The 26,269-nt window shown below is 29.7% G+C and overlaps 2 protein-coding genes across 4 annotated transcripts; both read left to right on the top strand.

Moving 5' to 3' along the window:
• Positions 1-10,845: 10,845 nt before the first annotated feature.
• Positions 10,846-12,302, top strand: LOC115697814 (non-specific lipid-transfer protein 1). Its single transcript, XM_030624947.2, has 2 exons — positions 10,846-11,274; positions 11,978-12,302. Exons 1-2 carry the CDS (start codon positions 10,922-10,924, stop codon positions 11,985-11,987), a joined length of 363 nt encoding a protein of 120 aa, XP_030480807.1. The 5' UTR covers positions 10,846-10,921; the 3' UTR covers positions 11,988-12,302.
• A 4,698-nt stretch (positions 12,303-17,000) lies between these two features.
• Positions 17,001-25,235, top strand: LOC115697743 (ATP-dependent DNA helicase Q-like 2). 3 transcript variants are annotated; one of them, XM_030624860.2, is made up of 21 exons: positions 17,001-17,212; positions 17,628-17,796; positions 18,751-18,971; positions 19,164-19,310; positions 19,412-19,627; positions 20,675-20,779; positions 20,904-21,008; positions 21,080-21,202; positions 21,575-21,663; positions 21,811-21,847; positions 21,927-21,960; positions 22,171-22,223; positions 22,299-22,376; positions 22,472-22,537; positions 22,948-23,014; positions 23,102-23,155; positions 23,278-23,385; positions 23,456-23,520; positions 24,061-24,139; positions 24,315-24,532; positions 24,865-25,235. In XM_030624860.2, the coding sequence occupies exons 2-21, from the start codon at positions 17,730-17,732 to the stop codon at positions 25,066-25,068; spliced, it is 2,136 nt and encodes a 711-aa protein (XP_030480720.2). In that variant the 5' UTR covers positions 17,001-17,212; positions 17,628-17,729; the 3' UTR covers positions 25,069-25,235. The 3 variants fall into 3 exon arrangements, with proteins under 3 accessions (XP_030480720.2, XP_030480721.2, XP_060957558.1); XM_061101575.1 differs by lacking the exons at positions 17,001-17,212; positions 17,628-17,796 and having other exon boundaries at positions 18,751-19,026; XM_030624861.2 differs by lacking the exons at positions 17,001-17,212; positions 23,456-23,520; positions 24,315-24,532; positions 24,865-25,235 and having other exon boundaries at positions 17,637-17,796; positions 24,061-24,125.
• The last annotated feature ends 1,034 nt before the right edge of the window (positions 25,236-26,269 follow it).

The raw sequence follows: 26,269 nt of genomic DNA, 5'->3' as shown, positions 1-26,269 counted from the left end.
TCGAGAATTCTTAAAGTGGTGGGTGATAAAAGTGGCTTTCACTTTCATGAGAGATGCTCAAAACTGAAGATTAATCACTTAGCGTTTGCAGATGATGTGATGTTATTCTGTAATGGGGATTACAAAAGCATCCTCTATATGCTCCAGGGTTTAAAATTGTTTTCTGTATCATCTGGTTTGCACCCTAACTCTCAGAAGTCAGCGATATATTGCAGTAACATGGCCCAGGAGGAGGTAAATAGAATTTTACTAGCTTCAGGCTTTAAGCATAAAAGCATGCCATTTACTTATTTAGGAGTCCCTATTTGCTCTAAAAGAATTTCAGGGAGAGAATGCACTGCCTTGGCTGAAAAGATGACTGCCAGAATTAGAACCTGGAGTTCCAGGAATTTGTCATTTGCAGCTCGTGTTGTACTAATCAATTCAGTCTTGATGGCCATTCATGCGTACTGGTGTCAAATATTCATATTGCCTAAGAAAGTGATTAGGCAATTGGAAGCTATTTGTAGGGCTTTTTTATGGAAAGGCCAAGCTTGTGTTACAGGACCGGGACTGATTGCTTGGGACTCTCTGTGCCATTCCAAAGCTGAAGGTGGTCTTGGTTTTAAGAGAATCCATGAATGGAACCAAGCTGCAATGGGGAAGTATATTTGGGCAATAGCTCAAAAGCAGGATAGCTTATGGTTGCGGTGGATCAATAGTGTGTATCTCAAAGAAAATGATTGGTGGAGTTATAAGGCTTCCTCTCAGAGTAGTTGGTATTGGAGGAGTCTTGTAACTCTCAAGGATCAATTTCGAGACATTGCAGGTCCCCAAATCTGTCCTCAGCAGCAACAATATCATGTGTCTCATGGGTATTCCCTTCTCTGTCCAGTTCAAGGGAAAGTTTCATGGTCTCAACAGATTTGGGGGAGATTGAACACCCCAAAACACTCTTTCATCTCTTGGTTAGCTATTCAAGGAAGGATTCGCACCAAAGATAGATTGAGGAAAATGGGCATGAATATAACTGAGCAGTGTGAATTTTGTGTTACACAGCATGAGAGTGCAGAGCACTTATTTTTTCACTGTACTTTCACTGCTTCTGGTTTGCAGATGGTTAAAAGATGGCTTGGATGGCATGTCAAAGCTGATTCATTGCTGTCTCTCACCAGGTGGCTTGGAAGATCAAAGTTAAGCCGATTCAGGAAAAATTTCTTTGCTGCTGTGCTTACTGGTTTAGTCTACAACCTGTGGAAAGCTCGCAATCTATGTGTGTGGGAAAAGAAGAAGCTGACTGTTGCAGAAGTGTTCGAAAGAACCAGAAGTGAGGTGCTTCAAAGAGTTCAAGCAATATGGCCGAAAAAGGTGTCAACTGATGATACCAACTGGTTTCAAAATTTAATAGTTGTGTAATTGTAGCTTCTGGTTGTATTGCACAGAGTGTATCAGATTAGAGTAAAGCATGTATTATATTGAAAATGGTTGCATCTGGTGTGGAAAGATCTTAATTGTATAGCAGGTTATTATTTTAGGCCCTTTATTGGGGTGCTATTTGATTGTACAAATTAGTTTTGAGCAATAAAAACTTCCTGATTCATCAAAAAAAAAAAAAAAAAAAAAAAAGAACAATTTAAATTACAATTAAAATCTCCATACATAACAAAGCTCACATAAAAATTAACGAAAAAAAAATAAAAAAAAATAATATATTAGTTCTCTTATTTTTTTTAAAAAAAAATGGTAAAAAAAACAACGCATGTAGCTAGGTTAGTTTTTTATTTTAATTATTGTTATTTTTTTATTTTAATATCCAAGGTAATATGAACATGGCCAAATATGGTGGTGTTTATATATGACTTTGGGTTCAAAAGGTTTGACACTATAGCATGTTATATATTTGATCTCTTGTTCAATTAAATATACTATTTATTATATATTAATTTTAAACATCTTAATCAATTTTTTAATGCAACATAAAAAAAATAGGCCAACGATTACCAATATGTGATAATGATAGAGTTATGAAACTTTTATTTGAAGTAATTAACATGAAAGTATCACTACAAGAATAGTAGTAGGAGCGACAAAAGTTACCCCTAAAAACTTTTATAATCGTCATTAAAATGTAGTAGGGACGACAAGTCGCCACTAACTTATCGCTCCTAATACTTCGTCCCTAATGCTTCTTGTTGACCGAGGTTTTCGGCAACCGATTTAAAAAAATATATGAGAAAGTTGTAGGAAGTTTAATGCATGAGATTTTTACGTGGTTGGGGCATTAATGAGCCTTAGTCCACGAGTCTTTCGTATTTATGAGTATTTATTACAGAGAATGTTCTTGGTAGTTTTTCTCTCTTTGATTCTTATAAACCTAGAATTCTCGACCCCCGTCTTAATGTGTTTAGGGGATATTATAGTGTGTTTCTGGGGTGATCCCTAGAACCGAACTTCTAGACTTTCTGTATATTTTCAGTAGGGGCACACATTCCCAGCAGATATAAAATGGGAAATACATGGCTTATACCCTAGGTATATTAGGGGTTAGGTAGATATAACCCTTTATCCCTTCTTGACTGATGTGATCCCTCATAAAGTAGTCGTCACTAGGCTTATTAATCATAGCATAATAGCTGCAGAAGAGGGGTTACGCCGTCAGACTTAATGCTTATGGCAGTTTCAATACGTCTTCTCTCATGCAGCATTAAATGCGAGGTGACTGTTCAAATGGGGTCTGGTACCTCCTGGAGGTGCTTTGCCATAGCTCTGTCCTCTAGGAGTACGTGGACCACTCATATCTTCTCCGAGAGGTATTTTCTTGTTGATACTCTTGATCCAAAAAGACTTGGTTAAATTATCTCAGAACCATATTTTTCAAATCCACATATTGCAGTTGCATTGGTCCACGTATTTTGGGCAAAATTAAGGGCAAATGGCCAAATATGATGGTGTTTATATATGACTTTGGGTTCAAAAGGTTTGACACTATCTATATGGTCAAGCATGTTATATATTTGATCTCTTGTTCAATTAAATATACTATTTATTATATATTAATTTTAAACATCTTAATCAATTTTTTAATGCAACATACAAAAAAATAGGCCAACGATTACCAATATGTGATAATGATAGAGTTATGAAACTTTTATTTGAAGTAATTAACATGAAAGTATCACTAGAAAAGATAGTAGTAGGGGTGACAAAAGTTGCCCCTAAAAACTTTTATAATCGTCCTTAAAATGTATTAGGGACGACAAGTCGCCACTAACTTGTCGCTCTTAATATTTCGTCCCTAATGCTCCTTTTTAGAGGCGACAAAATGAATCGCCCCTAAAAATGATTATTAGGGGCAACTTTTTATTGCCCCTAAAAGTATTAAAATCGCCCCTATTTTAGGCAAACTAGGAGCAAAAAAAATTATCCCTAAAAGTGTAATTAATGTCGTCCCTATTCGCATGCAAGTATGCCAACATTTAGTAGCATTAATCAACCCTATATTATTTAACATCAACAATTAAATATAATATATCAAATGAATCTTGTAAATAATTTTGAATTTCAATTACAAAGAAAAAGTTTATATCAAATGAATTTCAATTTATAAACATTCATAAAACTTTTTTCATGATTCAAATTATCTAAAACAAAAAAATATTCTAAATGTCTAATAAACTCATGTCTAGTAAATCTCATTAGATCATTATATGAGTGAGTTTATAAAGTCTTGAAACTTAAGTCCAAGCACAGTGAAGCTTGATTTGACATTTTGCAAATATCTAACGGTTTTCTACAATAATCACTAAATTAAAATATGTGATACTTAATTACACTAATTATAATATAATATTACACTACTAGTTTTGATTTATAACATTGTATAGGTAGGAATAATGTTGTAACGACTTTGCTATTTTTGTTGCTTCATAGAATGCGGTTGACCTTATGTAAATCAACACACGAGTCTTTTTATTTTAACGTGTATTGTCTTCACTCGCACGCTTTTTGAGAATAACGACTAGCCCTACAAACTAACACAAGTAATTTTAATATTTTATCCTCACTCGCACTTTTTAAAAATAATGACTGGCCTTGCACATGCTCGTTGACTCAAGCCAATTAAAGGCCTCGGGCCATTAAAATTAATTGGATCTTTTTTATATAATTATTAATTTTTTATGTCTTTTTATATATAGTGGTAACAGGCTAAAATATAGTATCTTAAAAATATAATTGGGTCTTTAACCTTAATAAAATATTAAATACAGTATCTCAAAAATAAAGGATAATTACATAAAATACTATTTTTTGTAAAATTTTAATATTTTTAAGTTCAATTTTTTTTTTTACCTTTTTACGGTGCTCTATAAAAATAACATGAAAATAACAAACAAAAAAATTACATAAAAGTAACAGAAAAATAAGAATAAAATAATATCAAAACAACAACAAATTAACAAGAGTACAACATAAAAATACATCTAAACACTGTATTTTCTGTAAATAAAATTATAAAAATCGTAAAAATATTTAAAATTCTGTAAAAGTATAATTTTGTAATTTTTTTAAAATTATCCCTTAAAAATAAATTAGGTATTTTTTTTTTTTAAGAAAATGATTATATTTTTTAATAAATAATAGTTAAAAGATAAAATATAGTATTTTTAAAAAATAAATTTTGAACTTTTTTGGTAAAAAGTTTTTTGGGTTTGGGTGTGGGGATGTGAGCTTAGGCCCTTACTGCCTCACCCTCAGCCGGTGTTGTAAATCAACACGAATTTTTTTAACGTTTTATACTCACTCATACGTTTTTTGAGAAACTAAAAAATGTGCGAGTGAGGACATCATAACGCTGGAAATATTCGTGTTATTTTGCAAGATTAGTCATTATTTCAAAAAGCAACTAAAGTGACATACTTATATCTTTATATATATAAAAAGTGTCTATCTAACGGCAATTGTTGGTTTAACGATTTTTTTTTTATTTAGCCTTACACGATTAACTTAACAGACTGTTAAAGTTAAACGTTAACAAATAAATAAACCCAATAATTAAACCAAAAAATTAAATAATCTTTTTTTAAATTAAAAAAAAAAAATATATCTTACCCACATATCTCTCCAACAAATCGTATATTCCCAATTTTTGAAATTTACAATCTTTACGATTAACTTAATAGAAACGTTAAACGTTAACAAATAAATAAACCCAATAATTAAACCAAAAAAATTAAATAATCTTTTTTAAATTAAATAATTTATAAAAATATTTGAAGAGGAAGAAACTGATAACTGTGAAACGATTTCTTAATTTGAATTTGAATTAAATTAATCTCCTTTAATCTTAATTTTAATTTCCAAATAAATTTTTATTTTAATCAAATTAATTCTTCTTTAATTTCTCCTTTAATTTTAATTTTTTTTAATTTTAATTGTACATTACAAACTTAATAAAATTATAAAAAGTTTAGCACACATAACACACGTGCTTTGCACGTGTTAACTAACTAGTATAAATATGTATATTTATATATATACTAGCAAAAAGTTACGTGCGAGGCACGTATATTAAATTTTATGCTAGTTTTTTTCTATGTTATTTGAAAGTGATATAATTAAAAATTAAAGAAAAAATATTATTAGTTATTAGGTGAGATTATTATTATGTGTATAGGAAGAAATCACAAATTAATTAATCTTATAATTGTAACTTTAATTAAATGGGGTTCTAGATATATGAACAATAAATAATCACGTAAAAATCAAAAATAATTATTTGAATAAAGAATTCAATATACACAGTTATATATATGAATCTCATTAATCAAAAATAATTATTCAATATTTGAACAATAATTTGTCACGCTATATGTTTCCAAATAAAGAAATCCACCTCCTCATAGTCAAAAATAAATGATACATGTGATACAGATCTTTGTAATGGAGTACCAAAAAGAAACAAAACTTCAGTTACCCCATAATCGGAAAAGGTTTAAGTGAACTAAATAATGACTAAGAAGATATAAATTACAAAATGAAAATAACATGTCTATATGAGTATGATTTTTTTGCTATATGAGCATGATTGATCTAAGAGAAAATAGATAAACCTATAAACATATAAATATACTTATTATTAATTTTGACAAAGAAACAATTCAATTATTTTATTTTATTTGATATCAAATGATAGAGATTATTGAAGTTTTCAGCCATGGAAAACACACTATGATCAAAAAGTAATGCTCATTAATTGTATATTTCAAAGAAACCCTAATTTCCATGAATGTCCCTAATAAGATATGAACAATAAAGTTGTAAATTAAAAAAAAATAAAAGTAGCAAAATTTCAGTTAATATAAGAAATAGAACAAATTGAAGATTTATACAATACTGGAATTTGAACTCTTAGAGGCCATTAGCGAAGGGGCAAAACTCGTTAGATCCTCTAGTAGAACACTACCTTAATGGTCTGAACACAAAACTTGTAGAAATCAAAATATGAATAAATTAGCATCATCAACAAAAGGAAAATTAAATGGAAAAGACTTAATAATTACGTGACAAATAATTATTAATTGAATTAAAAAGTTAAGATTATAAGATTAATTCAAATTATTGTTCATGATTAATCCCATTAATAAAAAATAATTCAATATATGAACCCTATTTGATTAATCAACTCAATTTCGGTCATTTTTTACGCTAAATCTAACATCAACTCACAGATAATAGACATTAATTATACAATTTATTATATTGACAATATTATCAATGGAGAAGTCGTGGTTGATAGAGAAATTGTTGACAACATTATCAATGGAGAAGTCGTGGTTGTGGGTGACGGGTTGTAGGTCGAGTTCTTGGGGTGATTAGTTCAGAGAGCGAGAGAGAAGAGAGAAAAGGAGAGGATTAGGTGTTTGAAATAGGAGAAGTAAAATTGAGTTTTATGAAGTATTAACCTCTTCTACTAATATGGATTAACTTAAATTTAAAAAAATAATTTTTTAATCTATAGTAAATGCATAGAAATCTTCCCTTTGATGATATAATCCACGGTCCATGTGATTTTCGTACCCACCAAATTTATATCATAATATATATATATATTTATATAAATTAAATACAAGATGGAAGCAACAATTTTCTTCGCAACACAAATAATAATAATTGATCAAAATTAATTAAAAATAAGAGCACAAATGTGACGTGTGAGATATTGTGAGTTTTTTATTTTTTTGGATTTAATGAGATTTTGATATTAAATAAAAAGTGACCCATGAATTTCTCATAAACCATTTTATTTTAATATTAAATTATTTTATTTTTAATATAAATAAAAAGTGACCCATGAATTTTTCATAAACCAAGAATTCTGTTATATAGGCACACTTTATATAGAATAAATATATATATACATCGTGTATATAATGTAATATAATTAAGACTATTATTACTTACAATTGATGGATTTTTTTTTTTGAAAGTGATTGAACACCAATTATATACATAACTAATTAATTAACAATTGATAGGTAAGTACCAAATCGGAGAAGCTAATTAATGTAAGTGATGTCTATTAATATTTTCAACTGTATGTATAGAGATTTGGATTATATATGATCGATTATATATTAAACCCTAGAACTTGATAGAACCATTTAACATGCATTATCTATTTTTTTAAAAAAAAAATGTGACATTATTTTTGCTTTTATTATAGGACCAATTATAATTTTTTTAAATACAATATAGTGTATATATCTATATTTTTTATATATAAATTGATACTTGGACATGGTTATGCCAACAAACACGTAGGCATAAAATCCACCCCATAATATATAATTTAAATACAATATATTATTCTTAGTATCGATATAGTTTATTATATATATTTTTATCAGTTTATAGATTCTAAATACATAAAAAAAAAAAATAGGCATGGAAAAATAAGTTAATTATATATAATACTATTAATTTAGGTTTATTTTTTATTTTTATGTAATATATATATATTTTTATATATATTTGACTCATTAATTAGTGTTTAAAAATGGTATTTAATTTAGAGATTAAATTAAATATGAGACTTCTCCCTCGAAGAGAAATTACAAAAATATTCTTTAAATGCAAGGATATATACTTAATTAATTAAAAATGAAACTATATATGTGCATGGCTTAATTTTTTTTCATTAAAAAAAAACAATGAAGAAACTATTAAATTACTTTTTTTAAATAATATTTTTGTACAAAATGTATAAAAGACCATCATTTATGCTATTCCACTTAATTAATTTGGCTAATTTGGTTTCCATTTATTTATTTATATAGATATATATAAATATTTATATTTATATTAATTATATCATTTTCTTTTGTTTCTTTTTCTACTTTTTAATAAACTATAAAGCATTAATATACATTCGATTCTTATTAATTATTGTAACCATGTGATCATAAAGTTATCCACATTAAAGACTTCTATGATCAATGCATATATATATTGTGTTGATATATTATATATAATATAATATATAGGTTTATAAATAATTAATATATATGGAATTTTGGACATATATATAATATATACATAAGTCTCGCCCTTTCGAAATGTCATTTTCTCTTCATTAATAAATTAAGATTTAGCCGTGTATATATATAATATATATAGTCTCCATTTACATTTACAAAATATATATATATATATATAGATGTGAATATATTATTATTAGATAGAATAATTAATGAATGAGTGATACGTGTACTTCAAATATTAATATATTATATATAATATTTTTTAAGTAGAATAATATCATCACATGCATGGATATATAATAATGCATGTAAGCATGGGCTTTAATCACAATCACACAAACGTATAAATATATATATAAATATATATTAATTTATATATAATGACAAAGCATGCATGGGCATTCCATTCATGGTTCCTTAATTATTGTATATAGATATTGCTTATATATAGCCAAAATTACTATATATACATACATATGTATAGTACATAGAGATTGTGATTTAATACATATATAGTGTAAAATAATTATAAATACCTTACTATGAATATAACCCACATACACAAAAAATGTCATCCATAATTATATACATATATATATATATATAAATACTTGACGGGATCTATAAGTAATTCCATATGTTAAGAGATCATTTAAAGTGCTCAACCACTAACTAAAGTATATGACCAAAAATTGTTCAAGTATTTTTATTTATTTTGGCATTATAGTGATTTAGAATTATATATGTTATAAGTTTTTATAATATATATATAGTTATTTAAAATGTTAAAGGTAAAATTAAAATATTTTGTTACATGTATATATGATTGTTTTTTTTATGTGTAGTATACGGACATTACAAGAAAATTATCTTTAAAGATAATCTTTTAGTTCTACAAATTTTTTGTGACTAGCTAAATGTGACTTTTAAACATTACAATAAAAAGTTACTTGTAACTAAAATATAGTATTTAGATACAAGTTATTACTAATTTACTTTAGTCGCAATAAATATATTGTGATTAATCATACATATTTGGTCACAATAAATTATAATTTTTATACTTTTAATTATGAAACTTTTAGTCATAGAATAATAATTTATAATTAATCACAACTCTTTTACTTTTAATCACAAATTTTACTGTAACTAAAAGTAAAATTTTTGATAATGAGTATTATAAATAATTTAAAATTTTCTAAAATTTTACTAATAATCTTAAATAATTATGTATATAAAAAATTTTACTACAAAATTATATTAAATGTCAAAATAGGGATAAAGAATATATCAAAATAACTCTTTTAGGAGTACAATTATTTGAGAATTAAATATGGTTTTTTTTTTTTTGTCAAGGAGAAATATGGTCTTTCAATAAATTCTAGATACTTCGTAGCAAAGTAATACTATTATTATCAAAAAATTAAATATATCTTATATATTGAGGAAGATCACTATAATTTAAATTTAAAGATAATTTCATCGATTACAAAAATATGGAAGAAATAGAGGGGTTAACTTTTTTTTAATATAATAAACTGAGAGTCAAATAATATACTAGTTATTAAATATAGAAGAATTTCTTTCTACCACAAAATCTCGTTTTCTATCTGTAGTGCATATCTAACTCATGTGTTGCAACCGTATTATCATTTCGCATTATATGTAGAAAATATACATCTGAAAAGACAGATAATAAAGACCTAATATAGATCTTAAAAAACAATCCCAATCAGAGACACCCTAAGAGAAGTTAAAGTATAGTATAGTACTAGAAACTTCCAAAAGACGTAAATTTTTTTTCTTATCACTTGAACCAAATTAAGATTCTTTAATAAAACTTAATAAGTGGTGTCTCATACTGTATATATTAAAGATGTTAATTATTTTTGTTGACTCAATTAAAAATTCGTGTTAAATTTAAATTGGTTTAACACAATATGAGGCACACCTTTTTAACCGAAATCTTATTTCACTTGAACCATGGCACTTGTAGAACGTTCCTTAGATTTTACAAACAATTTATTGATGTGGTTTGATGATATGAAAATTGAGAGAAAAAACAGTTATATTAATTAATTTATTCTTGAAACAATACCATTTTTGTGTTCAAAAAAAAAAAAAAAAAAAGAAACAATACCATTTCAAAAAGATCATTTTGCAAAATAAGATAATTACCTATATTACTCATATTTGTTTTTTTTTTTTCAAATAATAATAATTGAATAGCATTAAAGTATCGAACAACTTCCAACTAATAATAGTGACCCTCACTCATCTCCCTCTCTAGGCACCACTCCTATAAAAGGAGTAGAGACCTAAGAGATTTTATAACAAAATTATAAGAGCTATAATATTCTTTTAAGTATAGAGAGATATTAATATTCTTATTAACTATAACAATGGCAATGAAGAATTTGGCATGTGTGATGATAATGGTAGTGGTGGTGGTGGTTGCTAATTCCCCGAGTGCGATGGCTGCCCTAACTTGTGGACAAGTAGTAGGGAGCCTTTCGCCGTGCATAACATATGCTAAGGGTAACGGTGCTGGTAAACCACCGGGAGGGTGTTGTAGCGGGATTAGCGCCGTCAACAATATGGCCAAGACCACACCCGATCGCCAGACTGCTTGTAGGTGCCTCAAAAGCGCTGCAAGCCAAATCCCGGGCATCAACTACAACCTTGTTGCTAGCCTTCCTTCAAAGTGCAATGTCAACATTCCTTACAAGATTAGCCCTTCCACCAACTGCGACAGGTATAATTAATTCATCATGAGTTTTATTTATTATATGTTTTTTCTTTGCTATTTGGCACTGTATAAGGTGTCCAATATCATATTGATGTATGAGTATCTTATAATTATTTATATATTGTGATTAAAATTTAATATATTTTAAAATACATTTAGTTTGATATATTTTATCAATCCAATTATTAATATCCAAAAATTATAGTATCACACAAAAAGAAAATATATTATATACAGTGGAAATTTATATAATTAATATGCTATTCTATTTCTTATCTCATAATTGAAAAGGTTTTGTAATAAAACAGTATATATTTATTTATTAAAAAAAACATTATATATTTATTATATATTTCAATTTGAGGTTGTAAAGTAATATATTCTCCATCTCTATATATATCTCAACTACCCATATTTAGTAATAAGAGTTCATTTTTACTAATTATTTGTGTTTTCAAAAAAAAAGAGTTAAATAGTTTGCACTAATTAATATAATTAAACTATATATATAATTAATTAAATTGATGGGTCATGGGATATGGTTATATACAATAATTTTTTTTTTTGTCAGGCTATATACAATAATTAATAAACTCTTGTTATTTTTTTGAAGTTTTTCCAATAATAGTGCTTATATAATAATTTTGTTGTGATATATATAATATATATATATAATCTAATTATTAAATTGTTTTGTTTAATTTTGCAGTATCCGTTAAATAAGTTGAAGGAGAAGTACTACACAATCAAATTTTAGGCCACGGATGATCCATATATAATTATTAGAAATATATATATGATAAATAAGTTATATATATAATATATATATATATAGCACGTACGTGAGAATAAAATATATTAAGTGTGTTGATGTTCATGATGTGAACAGGTTATTATACATATATATATATTATATATATATATAGCTGTAATCTGATCATCTCATCTAGGTATTGAGTGTACCTGTTTTATTAATTAGTTGGTGTGTTATTTTGATTAGAATGAAATTAATGAATAAGTTTTTATTTTAATAATTTTCTTATATAGATGAATCTGAATGATTAATTCTAATTAAAGTAATTAATGCCATATATAATTATATAATATATATATATTTATAATGCATTGGCCATGCAATTAATAATGTTACGTAAATTCACGATCAACAGCGATAGAAGTGATTTAAAAAAAAAAAAGGGGGGCTTTAAGACAAAATAATATTATGGAATTTTACAAAAATATGGAAAGGCAAAAGTTTATAATTTTATTGTCACATGCAATTTTGTATAAAAATACTGTGTTTTTATAAAATAACCGTAAAATAACAAAGCAGATCAGTTAAAATAATAGTGGAACAACTAAAAAACAACCGTAATTAAAAACTTAACACAGTACACAGTATTTTTAAAAAGAATTCTGTCCACAGTAAAAAAAGTAAAAAAGTTGAAAATTTCAGTATGTAGTGTAATATTATTGGGTCCTCATAACAAAATATGTGATATTTTTGAAAAATATTAAAAATATTTATATTTTTCAAAGGAAAAAATTAATTTTGGGGCTCTAGACGGAGGCCTAGCCTGCTTTAGTCGAGGCCCAACCTTGTTTGTAAGCGGCATACCTAATGATTTTTTTTTTTTGGAAATTTACATGGTATACTTATTTTTGCCATTTTTTTTACAAAAATACTTCCTAGCGGTATTTTTTACTTTTATACTGTGTAGTTTCATACTACAGTATACTGTGTTTATTTTTTAGGTTTTTTTTTTGTTTGTTTTAGTGTTGTTTTATGGTTGTTTTAGTAGTTTTTTTGTTCTAATTTTTTAAGATTGGGCTTATAAATATAACTGCTATTGCATTGGGCATTGAGGTTGTGCAGAACATTTTTTAGTTTTTTTTTAATCATGTTTTCCTTTCTTTTGTTTGATTTGTTTTAGTGTTGTTTTACAGATGTTTTGCCATGATTATTTATTTGACGTCAATTTCACTTTTTTTTCTCAATCTCACCGGAATTAATGGTTGTTTTCCGATTGTTTTGGTGTTCCTGTGGTGGTTTTGTCTGTGAGTGTGGAAGATGGAGGCCCCATTTTTTTTTTTTTTGTGTTTAAAAAAAAATTGGCCAAGACAGTATAAAAGAAAAAAAAATTGGCCAAGACAGTATAAAAGAAAAAAAAAATTGGCCAAGACAGTATTTTTGTAAAAATTGGACTAAAAGTCAGTATTTTTGTAAATTTCTCTTTTTTTTAGCAACATAATCCAATGCTAGCAAAAGTATAATTTTTGTCCAGTTTCGTTAGTATAGAATTAGATTTTAAATTATTGGGTCTGAATAAAAACATGTAGTACAAGTTATTTTTAAATCTTTTTTTAATAAATTTAAAATAGAGTTTGTATTGATGAAACTAACAAAAATTATATTTTTATTAACATTGAGTACTTGTGACGCTAAAAAAATTAGATTTAGGATAATTATAAACTCAAAACTTTTAGTACTCATGTCACAAATTATCCCAAAAATAATTATATACTAAAATATATATACCTTTTCTTTGATTAACTATTTTAGAGGGGCTAATATATGCATTAATTATTCTACAAAATTATATACAGAAAACAAATTAGGGGGGCATTATAACTATCCCAATAATTCCTCTAACTTTGTCATTGTCGACTATAATAATAATAATAATAATAATAATGGTAACTATACATTAATTAATCCTTATAACTTTAATAAAATTCATATAATATCTGTAATTTTAAAATCGTTCATATATTTTAACTCAAATTTAAAAGACAAATCATTTGATTAATGTGGCTAAATTATTTGACCAAAACATGGAAATCATATCAATTGAACTACGCAAGGCTTGAATAAACACTAAACAATCGATTTTAAGAAAAACTTGGCAAGATCGATTTTCTTTGATCCAATTTAAAGCTTTCTTAACACCCAAAGCTTCCACAAATTTTGGTGTAGCCGACCTTTGATAAAGCATGGTTAATGATTGTAAGGCTTTATTGAAAAAAAAAAGTGAACATGTTTCAATCTTTTTTGTTAGGCGATCAGCTAATAAGGTGGCTCATAATTTTTGCTAGAGCTTCCTTATTCTATCCTGATTGGAGTTTCAATTTGGGGACTGTCTCAGTTGATTTGCTACCTTCGTTGGTAGTTGAGTTTAATGGTTAATAAAATTATGATTTTCCACTAAAAAAAAATATGGCTAAATTATAACTTCCATATATAATTAAGTAATTAATTAAAGAGCTATTAACTATATAACTAATAAAGTTTGATTATATTGATAATTTGATTTTATTTTTTTTTTGAAATAGAAGTGATAATTTGATTTCAAAGTATCAAATATTATTACTTGTCATATGGTATGAGTATTATTAAAAATACGAGCTTTTTTATTTTTAGATTTCAAAATAGTTTTTTTTTTTTTTGTATTTTTACAGAATTTTACATAGAAATTTCTATTGTAATTAATGGAGCAACCTAAATCGCAACCAAAATCCGTATAGCAACCCACATAGAAACCACCATAGAAACTATTTTGGAAACCCAAACCGTACATTTTTTTTAAAAAAATAGTATATGAAGTAATTTCCCTTAAAAATATTGGGTAATATTTATTTATAAATTACATACATATTATATATTACCCTAATAATAATAAGGAAAATTACTTTATATATATTTTTAAATTTGCAATTTGAGTTGCTTTAGTAGTTGCTCCGGTAATTTCTATATGAATTGTTATATGAATTTTAATTACAATTTAGATTACTCTGTTAATTGCTATGTGAGTTGCTATGTGAATTTTCATAAAAATATAATAGAATAAAAAAATTATTTTAAAGTGTAAAAGTAAAAAAAAAAAAATCCTAATAATAAGTATTATATAATAATAATAATAATAAGGGATATTGGCGGCTAAACCACCTGAACATTAAGGTTTGTAATACTTAACCACAAAAACTGAAATTTTGGCGGCTAAACTACCTAAACCCTGGTTCCGTTTTGCTCTGCACACCTCCGTCCAAAAATCACAGTTAAGTGCCACGGTGGACTGTCCACAGAATAATGGCTCTTATACACGAGTAAGTCACTCTGGCTGCTTCATAGACTGATGACTGACCCTACAAACCAACACAAGTGTTTCCAGCGTGCTTTGTCCTCACTCACACACTTCCTGGGAAAACTTCTCAGGAGGTCACCCATCCTTAAATTACCCCAGGCTAAGCACGCTTAACTGTGGAGTTCTTTCGAGATGGGCCACCGAAAAACAAGATGCACATTGTTGATATAGGTAGTACCAATCAATTCATTTAAGCCCTCTTCAACTGTGTAGTCCCATACCTACACAGTCTCAGAATCATCCCACTTGACCTTCCCCAGGCGGTGTGGGATTGCACAGCTTACTCGGTGTTTCCCCTTATGGATCACGGGACTACTGACTGTCACAGAAAGCTTGGCCGATATCCTGTTCAAGGTTGCCTTCCAAGCAATTGGGTTACTTGAAGCTAATTTGATGTCATGCACTATCCAGCTTCAAAGCTTTAATGGAGATTCCTTACTACATATGGGAAAGATTCAGCTCCTAGTTACGTTGAACAGGGGTGTAGTCAGAAGCAACACAACCTCCGCGTTCAATTATTGCATGTTCATAGTGGTGGACTGTCCCATTGCATACAACATTATTCTAGGATAACCAGTCCTAGTCAATTTTGAAGTTGTAACTTTCGTTTGACATTTGTGCATGAAGTTCACAAGCGACAATGGAAGCATTGGTGCGGTAAAAGGCAATCAGAGAAGCGCCAAAAAATGTTATAATGTCTAAACCAAGTCAGTTTTTATGGTCAGAGAAGAAATTGAAGAAGAGGGTCCCAGAATACTTGCCCATCAGACATAAGGGGTAATTCGAGAAGAGGGTGAATTAGATCCTCAAGTACGCGTAGAAAGAATGATCAAACTATTGGAAGAAGCTGAATAAATATGCATCAATAAGACATATCCTATGAAAATCATCAAAGTAGGACAAAATTTACTTTTGGTGGTCAAAGACAAATCGTGTCCATAGTGAAAAAGAATCAAGATGTATTGACGTGGAGCCATTCGGACATGACTGAGGTCAGTCCCAATATAATTTGCCACACTCTTAACATTGACAAAGACACAGACCCATTCTGACAGAAGAGAAGACCATTAGACATGGTCTGGGCTGAGGTAGTGAAAGCAGAAGTCGAGAAACTAACCTCTATAGAGTTCCTCAGGAAAGCTTTATATCTAGTTTACCCAGTGCTAATCTCGAAAACCAAATGGAACATGGAGAGTGTGCATCAAATTCACGTACATAAACAAGGCTTGTCTGAAAGATTGCTTCCCACTTCCCCGGATCGATCAAATAGTGGATGCCACGTCAAGGTATGAACTCCTAAGCTTTATGGACACGTACTCCAGCTACAATCAGATCAAAATGCAAGTAGCCGACCAAGAACATACAAATTTCTACACAAACAAAAAGGTGTACTGCTATGTTGTCATGTCCTTTGGGCTCAAGAATGTCAGAGCAACATATCAACGTCTGGTGAACAATATGTTCAAGGATGTCTTGGGGAAGAACTGTTTGAACTTATTTGACCAGGATCTTAATTTAGTAACATGTATGTTGATTATAAACAATATAATCTAATAATATAACATGGACCCACCCTATACCTGGTCACACACACTCACACCACACACACGTGCCACACACACCCACCTTCAAAAATAAAAATCTTAATCTCATTTCCCCTTCCCATTCTCCCCCAATTCCCTTCCTGAAGCCCCCCACCCACCGACCTTCTCTAATCTTAGCAGCCACCACCACGCATCAGCGGTGCACCAGACAGACAGAGCAACACCACCCATGTGCATTTTTTTCCTAGCTCTACGTGTGTGAGTCTCCCTCTCTCTCTCAATCTCATATTTTGGTCTCTCCTCCTCCCTCCACCAATTTAACATCTCTAGCTAGCGACCTCCTCCCTCCTCGACAATCTTGCAATGGTGGTCTTCCCTAAAAAATGGACTATACATGTTATTTGTATATTATTTAATTTAATTATTTTTCTTTATCAGCCCAACCCAACCCAACTCAAAACTCGGACCAATACCACCCGAACCCAAACACACCTGCACTCAAACAAACCTGGACCCGAAACCAAAAAACCCGAATCAAAATCCAACAAGTACCATTTATATTTTGTTAAACCTAAAGTTCAAAACTCATACGCAGTTAAACCCGCCCAATGTTCAACTCTAGCCCTTGTCAATAGTAATTACTATGGGTGTAAATGCTAATATCTATTTTTAGTAGGCCTAAAAGTGTAATTATGGAATATTTGATTTCCATTGTGACTCACTGTACGGCTACGGCTAGGGCGAAGAAAAATCCCAAACTCAAAGAAGGTTTGAAATGGAAGCTGAAGAAGTAGTACTTGAAGAATTACTCAACGTTGAAGTTGAGATTCACGAGGTTGAAGGTTCGTTCTTATTGCTATTTCCCCTCTCTCTTTCTTCAAATCATTAATTTTTATTATTTTTGTTGTTTTTTTCATTTGACAATTTCTCTCTTTGATTTTACTGTATTCGAAACCTAATTCGAGAAATTTGTTGAAGAAATGGATTCATGAAACGGTCAATCATGGAAATTTTTTAGCTTTAATGAAACGAGGGAGTAATTTGGCTGATTGGCTGATTGGCTGAAGTATTGTTAGGAGAGAAATCATGGAATGAATCCTAACATTTTCGAAATTATGGTGTTAATTTTCTCTTTCTCTGTTGTTTTCTATGCTATTATCATAAAATTAGGTTCTTTATCCTTTCAGATTCAGTCAATATGATTTCTTAAGCTTATGTTTTGAACTAAAGTGATTTAAGGAGATTGAATGTTTTTGTTTGATTTTTGAAAGCACTGAATTCCCACAAGGGGTGGCTTTAGTATTATCCTTTTTGCGTTGTTGAAAAATAGAAAATTTGGGACAATGCTGAGAAAAATGAAATAGTAATGCTGGGAAAGTTTTAACTTGGGAACCACCTGCTTTTTCTGTTTTACTTTTACCAACTGAATGTGAAGAAGATGGCCTATGAATTACAGAAAGAAAAATTCAGTGCTGATCAAAAGTCGTTATGGAGTTTAATCATGGTTGTTGCCCTTCTGCATTTCGGGCTTTTATAATTATGGTATTGAGAATTGATTATGCAGTCTGTTGATTTTATAGTCCTTTATTCATTTATCATTGCTTTCTTCTTATTATATCTTGTACTTTTTCCTTTTGAGATGAGATTAAAGCTTGATTTTAAAACACTTGTTTTTGTTTATCTTATACGATCCCTTATTAATTCTGAATGTCGTTTTGTTTTCATACTTTAAGACCATTTGTGGACACACATAACTTCTTTTTTGTGCTTCATTTATGGTTAATTTTATTTTCCAGAACAAATATCGGTGTTGCTTGAAAAACAAGAGGGACTATATCAGAGACAATCAGAACTAAAGACCCTGCTGGAAGCAGCGAAAGGGTCCACGAACAATGTTAATGATAGTACTCCAACTGTTGTAGAAAATTGGTCTGGGTCTTTTGAGTGGGATTCTGAAGCTGATGATATTAGATTCAATATCTTTGGCATATCCTCTTATCGTGCCAATCAACGAGAGGTGACTACATTGTAGATACACTCATGAAATGGAAAACCAACTCTGTGAATACATTGTGAGTAAAAACTCCAGAGTTTTAAACATTATGAAAGAACAACAGTGCATGATAAGTTTGTGTGCAAATGTTTAATGCTCTGGAGTCATTACTCATGTGTTTTTGTGAAATTTACTCATTTTGTCAACTAATATCAGATCATAAATGCTGTCATGAGTGGAAGAGATGTCCTAGTGATTATGGCTGCGGGTGGTGGGAAGAGCCTCTGTTATCAGCTTCCAGCACTTCTTCGCAATGGAGTTGCCCTTGTTGTCAGTCCCCTACTTTCACTAATCCAGGATCAGGTAGCTTGTTTAAACTCAGTCAAACCCTTTGTAAGGATGACATATGCAAACTTCATCTTAGAAATCTAAATCAGCTTCTTTGACAATAAACATGGGTTTAGGTGATGGGCTTGGCTGCTTTAGGAATTTCGGCAAATATGTTGACGTCAACTACTAGTAAGGAGGAGGAGAAATTTATTTACAAGGCCCTTGAAAAGGGTGAAGGAGACTTGAAAATATTGTACGTGACACCAGAGAAGGTATCAAAGAGCAAGAGATTTATGTCAAAGCTTGAAAAGTGCCACCATGCTGGTCGTCTCGCTTTGATTTCAATTGATGTAAGGATTTTTCTTTCAATCAAATTTGATTTGAGATCATGTGCATTATTGAAGTAAATTAATATTTTTTTGTTGAATTTTCTTATTCAACCTAATGGTATTTAGGATTTAGTTATTTGAAATAAAGATTTAGTCTTTGGTCGAATAGCTGGGTTTTATTGTGCATCCCTTTATCTAAGATTGTTATTTTGATTTGATTCATTCCTTTATTTAAAAATATATGTATGATACGCCTGTGTACAAAGAAATCAATCTAAAATAATGATTAAGCCTTTCCCTATAATGTAGTTAAAATGTTTTATCAATTCTTGGAATCTAGACATGTTTCCTAGTGTGTCTGTGTGTTTCTTTAACGACATAACTTGTATAATTGATAATGGTATTAAGACATAACCATGCCATCAATATTTTGATTAGGTATTAGTTCAAAATGTTTCTTGAAGGTTGAGTTTTTATGGGCTTAAGGTAGCTTAAGCTCTTGGTATGGATTGTTTATCTAACAAAATCTCTAATTGGAATTGCTATGAAGTGTAGCTTCCTATGAGGCTCTTCTAAATAACATATTAAGCTATTCAAATTTTTAACCCTCCTTGAAGTGGATGGAAGTCTTAAAAGGCTAAAGAAAGCTATTTCAAACTGGCCCAAAGTTCATTGCTTGTTCGTCTTCTAAATTTGTAATCATGATATTTTCTGATGGGTCTTTAATTTATCTCAATATTTAGAGCAGGAGGTATTGAATTTAAAATTTTGCAAGTGCCCTCTTCAATTGTCACCACACGATAAGTTTCTGTTCTCACACTATTTCTCTCTGCCCAGTTCACATATGAAAGGGATTCGCAATTCACCACTTCTGCTATCTTGTAATAGTTATTTAGCTATTTATAGTGCAAATTACCATGAATTTACTCATGTTTTCCTTTTGTTGTGGTTGGAGATGTGTAATATTAAATAAAAGGGTAAACTTCATGACTGCTTTCTGTATTGTTTTAGAATATATGTAACTTAAGGTATGCAACTGAGTTTTAAGCTCTTTGGGGTTCTTCGCAGGAGGCACACTGCTGCAGCCAATGGGGTCATGATTTTCGACCTGACTATAAAAACCTTGGCATCCTTAAGACTCAATTTCCCAATGTTCCCATGATTGCTCTGACTGTATGTCTTTTTTCTACCTATGTATAGTTTCTACTATTTAAATTTTAAAGGAACCAAGATGAAGCATCTGGTTTTACGATTCAATGTCTCGGTTAAGTTCACAACGGCTCTGTATATTTTACAGGCAACAGCTACACAAAAGGTTCAATATGATTTGATGGAGATGCTCCACATTCCAAAGTGTGTCAAATTTGTCAGCACTGTCAATAGGCCAAATCTCTTTTATATGGTACTTAAATTTATTCATAGTTTTTGGATATGGAATTCAGAAGCTGAAGTTTCAATTTTCCTATTCTGCAGGTACGAGAAAAATCATCTGTTGGGAAGGTGGCTATTGATGAAATTTCGGAGTTCATTCAAGAAAATTATATAAATAATGAATCTGGGATAGTTTATTGCTTCTCTAGAAAGGAATGTGAACAGGTATGTGACATGTCCTATTTCTTTAACTTTTTCTTTCATTACATGTCAATACTTGTGTAAGTTTGTTACTCATTACATCCCTTTCAAAAAGGGCGAAATTGTTTCTACTATTTGATAAGAGTGACTAGAACCCCAAGCGGTAAGAAAATGCTGGAATGCGTGAGTAGCCGCACTGTTCCAGGGTTCGAATCCCATTTTCCCTTAACTCAAAAACTTGGGGTGATTGGGAGTCTCTCGACTGAACTGCCAGGACCTCGTGGGATTAGTTGGGTGAAGCCCGGATACTCACGGTTATCAGAAAAAATTGTAAAAGAAAAATAACAACATTATCGAAAATTTTGTCCTGTGTTTTTATATTATCGAAAATTATAGGTTGCAAAGGAGTTAAGGACAAGAGGAATTTCAGCTGATTATTATCATGCAGATATGGATGCCAATGCCCGTGAGAAAGTTCATACTCGGTAGGGTCATGGTTATGATATACTTTGGCATTCATAAGATACTTTAAAATGTGCAATAATTACAATGACCATGTAAATATTACTTGAGTGATATTGTGTTTTCTTTCATCAATTTTAGTCCTATACCTGACATATGTTCGATAACAGGTGGAGCAAGAATAAGTTGCAGGTCATCGTTGGCACGGTATGTCTTCATTCAGCTCTCTCTTTTCATTCCGCTTCTAATTTACTCTTTCATTTATTAAGCTGAATTTAATTTGCAGGTAGCTTTTGGCATGGGAATCAATAAGCCAGATGGTTCGTATTTTAAAAACGAATAGTTTGCTTAAGTTTACATTATGTAGATATCATTATTCTCTGAATTTAATTCCTTCTTTTTATACTTTTTTGTTCTCACTTACAGTATTTTTCTCCAGTTTTGAATTTGTATTCGACTATTCGTGTACATCTATGCAGTTAAATTCCTTTAATTTTTCTGGTGTTTTAAGACTCAGTAATTACTTGTAGTCAGGTTTGTCATCCATCACAGCTTGAGTAAATCAATGGAAACATACTACCAGGTTTTTTCACCTTTCCGATTACAGTTAATTCCTAACAAACAGCGATGTTTTGGTCCTATAACCAACTTATTGCAGGAAAGTGGTCGAGCTGGACGAGATGGGCTCCCTTCTCAATGCCTACTTTACTTCAGGCCGGGGGACGTTCCCAGGCAGGTAAATGTTTCTTTGTATTATTATTGTTATTTTGTGGGAATTTTTTATTTGAATATCTTGTCAGCTTTGATCACGGTCCTTACTTTTCTTGGCAGAGTTCGATGGTTTTTTATGAAAATTCAGGATTGCAGAATCTTTATGACATAGTACGATATTGTCAGGTAATGCTAATGTCTTTTACATCAAGAAATGAAAACTTTATCTTGCATCTAACGGTAACGAATTTAGATTTAGAATGGTTTCCCTTTGTGGTCTTCACACTTACAGACTGTTAGACATTTTTTATATCTGAGTGGAAGAATTATCATACCTTTGATAAGTAAAACACTACATGAATTTTTTTTGCTAGGTTCTTTGACATTTTTAAGATCTCTATCAATGCAACAATCATCCCTACAAATCGACTTGATGTCCTAAATGCGATTTTTCTTTCTATTTATTCTTGTTTCGAGCATGTATTTGATTAGTCATGTCATCTGCACACGAAAGATATGTATTTCAATTCTTATTTTTCGGAGAAAGAAAAATAGTCAATGCTCTGAAATCGCTCTACTTTTGTTATGTATCGCAGACAAGAAGACAATGTCGTCGAAGTTCCTTTTTTCGACATTTTGCTGAGCCACTTCAGGACTGTAATGGTACTAATTGTTGTAAATAACAAAATAGATAAGCACAAATGTCACAAATCTGATCCTATCATTAATACAAATTGTTTTGTCTTTCAGGTATGTGTGACAACTGTGCATTCTCAAGTGAGATTAGAACAGTGGATGTCTCTCGTACGGTTTTCTTCAAATCTTATTTAATTCCAGTTCAATCAGTCAGTTACAATGCATAGCCAAGGTAGCTATAGAATCTGTATATCCTTAAACTATGTGAATAATGTGGTCATTATTTGCAGGTCATGCGAAATTAATGGTTTCTGTACTGCAAGACACACTGGAAAATGATCAGAGATTAACAATGTTGCAGCTGATTGATAAAATGAAAACTAAACACAAAAAAGAAGGTGCGCATCATTTGCACCACTCTCTGTTCCACATTCATCGTACTTATCCTTCGTGTCATGAATTTGTCAGATCCTGATTTAAAGAAAGAAGAAATGGAACAGCTTGTCATACAGCTTATCTTAGATCGCGTTTTGGTATGAACTGTTACTTGTTTAGAGTTTTCCACTTAATACTTTTGAGCTTCTGACAAACTGAAAACGTAAATATTGTAAGTTCTGAAAAAAATACTAAGAGGAAACATTGGTATTCTTGTATTGAGCCATCTTTTGTGGTGTTTTATTTAATAGATTTTTGTTGTTTTTGCATGATCACCATTAGAGTTACAAGGTCTGAGGTTCGAGTCCCCTAAGTTAGACGGTAATCCTAGTTTCAAAATAAAATTATTAGAGTTATAATCAAGTAGAAAGTACTTCAATGAAAGTTGAAGCGAGTAAATATAAATTCTCGAACATGCTGACGATGGTGTTGAACAGTAGAGAAGAGATGAATAAGAGAAATTTTGATTAAGACTCTTAATAAAGTTTTAATATTCACCATTTCTTTCTTCCTTTATAAAGTTTCTTTGAGAATACTTTTCTTTTTATGAGATTCCCATGTTTCGTGTGCGTTATTTCTTCTAATGATCTAGACCGAAATTGGTGTTATTTATAGTTTTTTTTGACCTTTTGGTGTAGAAAGAAGAATTTCAGCATACAGCTTATTCCACAAATGCTTATGTAACATTAGGACCCTTGGCTAGACAAGTATTGCAAGGTAAGATTCTTTCTCCGATGATGACTCTTCGATATGCATATCCAATCTTTGTTACGAGCATTTTAATTGAAAATGGTTCAAATTCCACTCATGACTACTTATGTGAAAATTTTAAAGGTCACATTGTTCTTGATTATTGGCTATAATTGTGGTTTTTCGTCTCGCTATTTTTAAGGGAAGAGAAACGTTACGCTTGAGTTATGTATTGGACAAAAAAGAGTAGCTCGAATGAAGTCGGTTAAACAAAGTCTTCAATATTCTGGCTTGGAATTAAAGCTTGATGAGTTGAGAAGAGAGCTCTCTTCTATCCATGGAGGAATATTTCCCCATTCAATCTTGTCTACTCAACAAATCAGCATCTTAAGTGAGCAGAAGCCTAATTCTATGGAAGAGGCAAGTGTTATTACTAGCACAATAAATAATCTTTTCTTTTTCCTAATAATTGTCTAGTGGATCTTCTTGCTTGAGTTTCTCATGTCTGTTTACCGAACAAAGATAAAACGATCCATGGGAAAAACCCGAGTTGACCCGAAAAATTCTTGTTCACTACAAAAAGTTTTATAGATACAATTGATTCTTTCTCAATTTGTCTAAGGAAATGAATGAAGTTAAAAGGGATTTCCTTCTAATTTACAGAGACATCCTTTGAGTTAACATTAGAAAAGATTTGAACATGTAGAATGAAAAACTAACTAATATTTTGTTCTTTCTTGGTTATAATGCAGTTGGAGAAGATGATTGGAAAAGTGAAAACAGAGAAGTATGGTAGTAGAATTCTTGAACAAATAAGCAAATATTCAGATATGGCTGAAAATTATGAGAAGAAAGAAGAAGCAAGTGAAGAGAGAGCAACAAAGAGATTGAAGACCAAGAAAGCCATAGTTGTTAAAATAGATAGTAGTAGTGATGATGATTTTCAAGATCCATAAATGGAAAAACTTCTATTGTTTCCTTCCATTGGTACCCTTTGGCTTCTTGTTACATTTTTTCTTTAAATTATTATTATTATTATATATAATTTTTTAAAAGAACTTTTGTCTTACCATTGACAAAAGTCAAAGGAGATAATGAGAGGAAAGGAAAAAAATTAAGGTCGCGTTTGGAATATTTTTTTTCAATTTTTTTATAGTAGTATTTATTATAGTTACAATATTTATGTTGTAGGGTTTTGAAAGATTTCGAATAATTAACACTACCGAAAACATAGTTTTTGGTATTTTAGCTTAGCAGGCGTATTCAAAAAATTTTAAATTTATTTTTGACATTGTAAAATATTCAAAAAAAAATTTAAACCCTAACTATAACGAATATTGTTATAAAAAAATATTTCTGTATATATTTTTAAGCAACATGTTGAGTAGGAATTTGTAATATAATACTCAAATATATTATTGATGCTGTAGCATGCTAAAATGAGAAGACTCTATTTTGTGTTAATTACATTTAAGCAAAGCAAATAATTTCTGTTTAGTTGTTAATTACAGTTTTTAGTGTGCTTAGCATGTAAAGAGCTTATTTTTTGTAATATTTATGCCAATTCTACTAGCTTTTTATTTTATCCAAAACAAAAGCATATCATAAATGACATGAATCCAGCTATAATTAAATTAATCCTTTTCATAATTAACAAAAAAAAAAACAATATTATTACAAAATTATGGATATGTCGTTACCACAAAAATATTTATATTACAATAGATATTGTTTTGACATTATTTTTTATGTTATTTTTATAAAATTACATAAAAAAATACAATTAAAAACAAAATTTGTTAAAAAATTAATTATTATCCGTAAGTATATTTAAAATTCTATTTGTCAGTAAAAATTAAAAATGTGATATTTTGAGTGTGTAAAAATTCCAATAAATTTTATAAAAATCATATTTATTTAGAATAGGACCTGTTATATATTGACTTGTCATTTAAATTTTTTTGGTGAATACATGTGCACATTAATTAATATATTATTTACAACTCTTATTTCATTTATTTATTTATTTGAAAAGGAATAATAATTAACAAATACTATTAAAAAAAATTATTTTGATAGCAATTTTTTAGTCACAACAAAAATTTAATAGTGACTAAAATAAAACATTTAGATAAAGTTGTCACTAATTTAATTTTA

The sequence above is a fragment of the Cannabis sativa genome, chromosome 7, assembly GCF_029168945.1.
Source record: "Cannabis sativa cultivar Pink pepper isolate KNU-18-1 chromosome 7, ASM2916894v1, whole genome shotgun sequence".
NCBI lineage: Eukaryota > Viridiplantae > Streptophyta > Magnoliopsida > Rosales > Cannabaceae > Cannabis > Cannabis sativa.
This window is presented reverse-complemented; position numbering and strand designations above follow the sequence as displayed.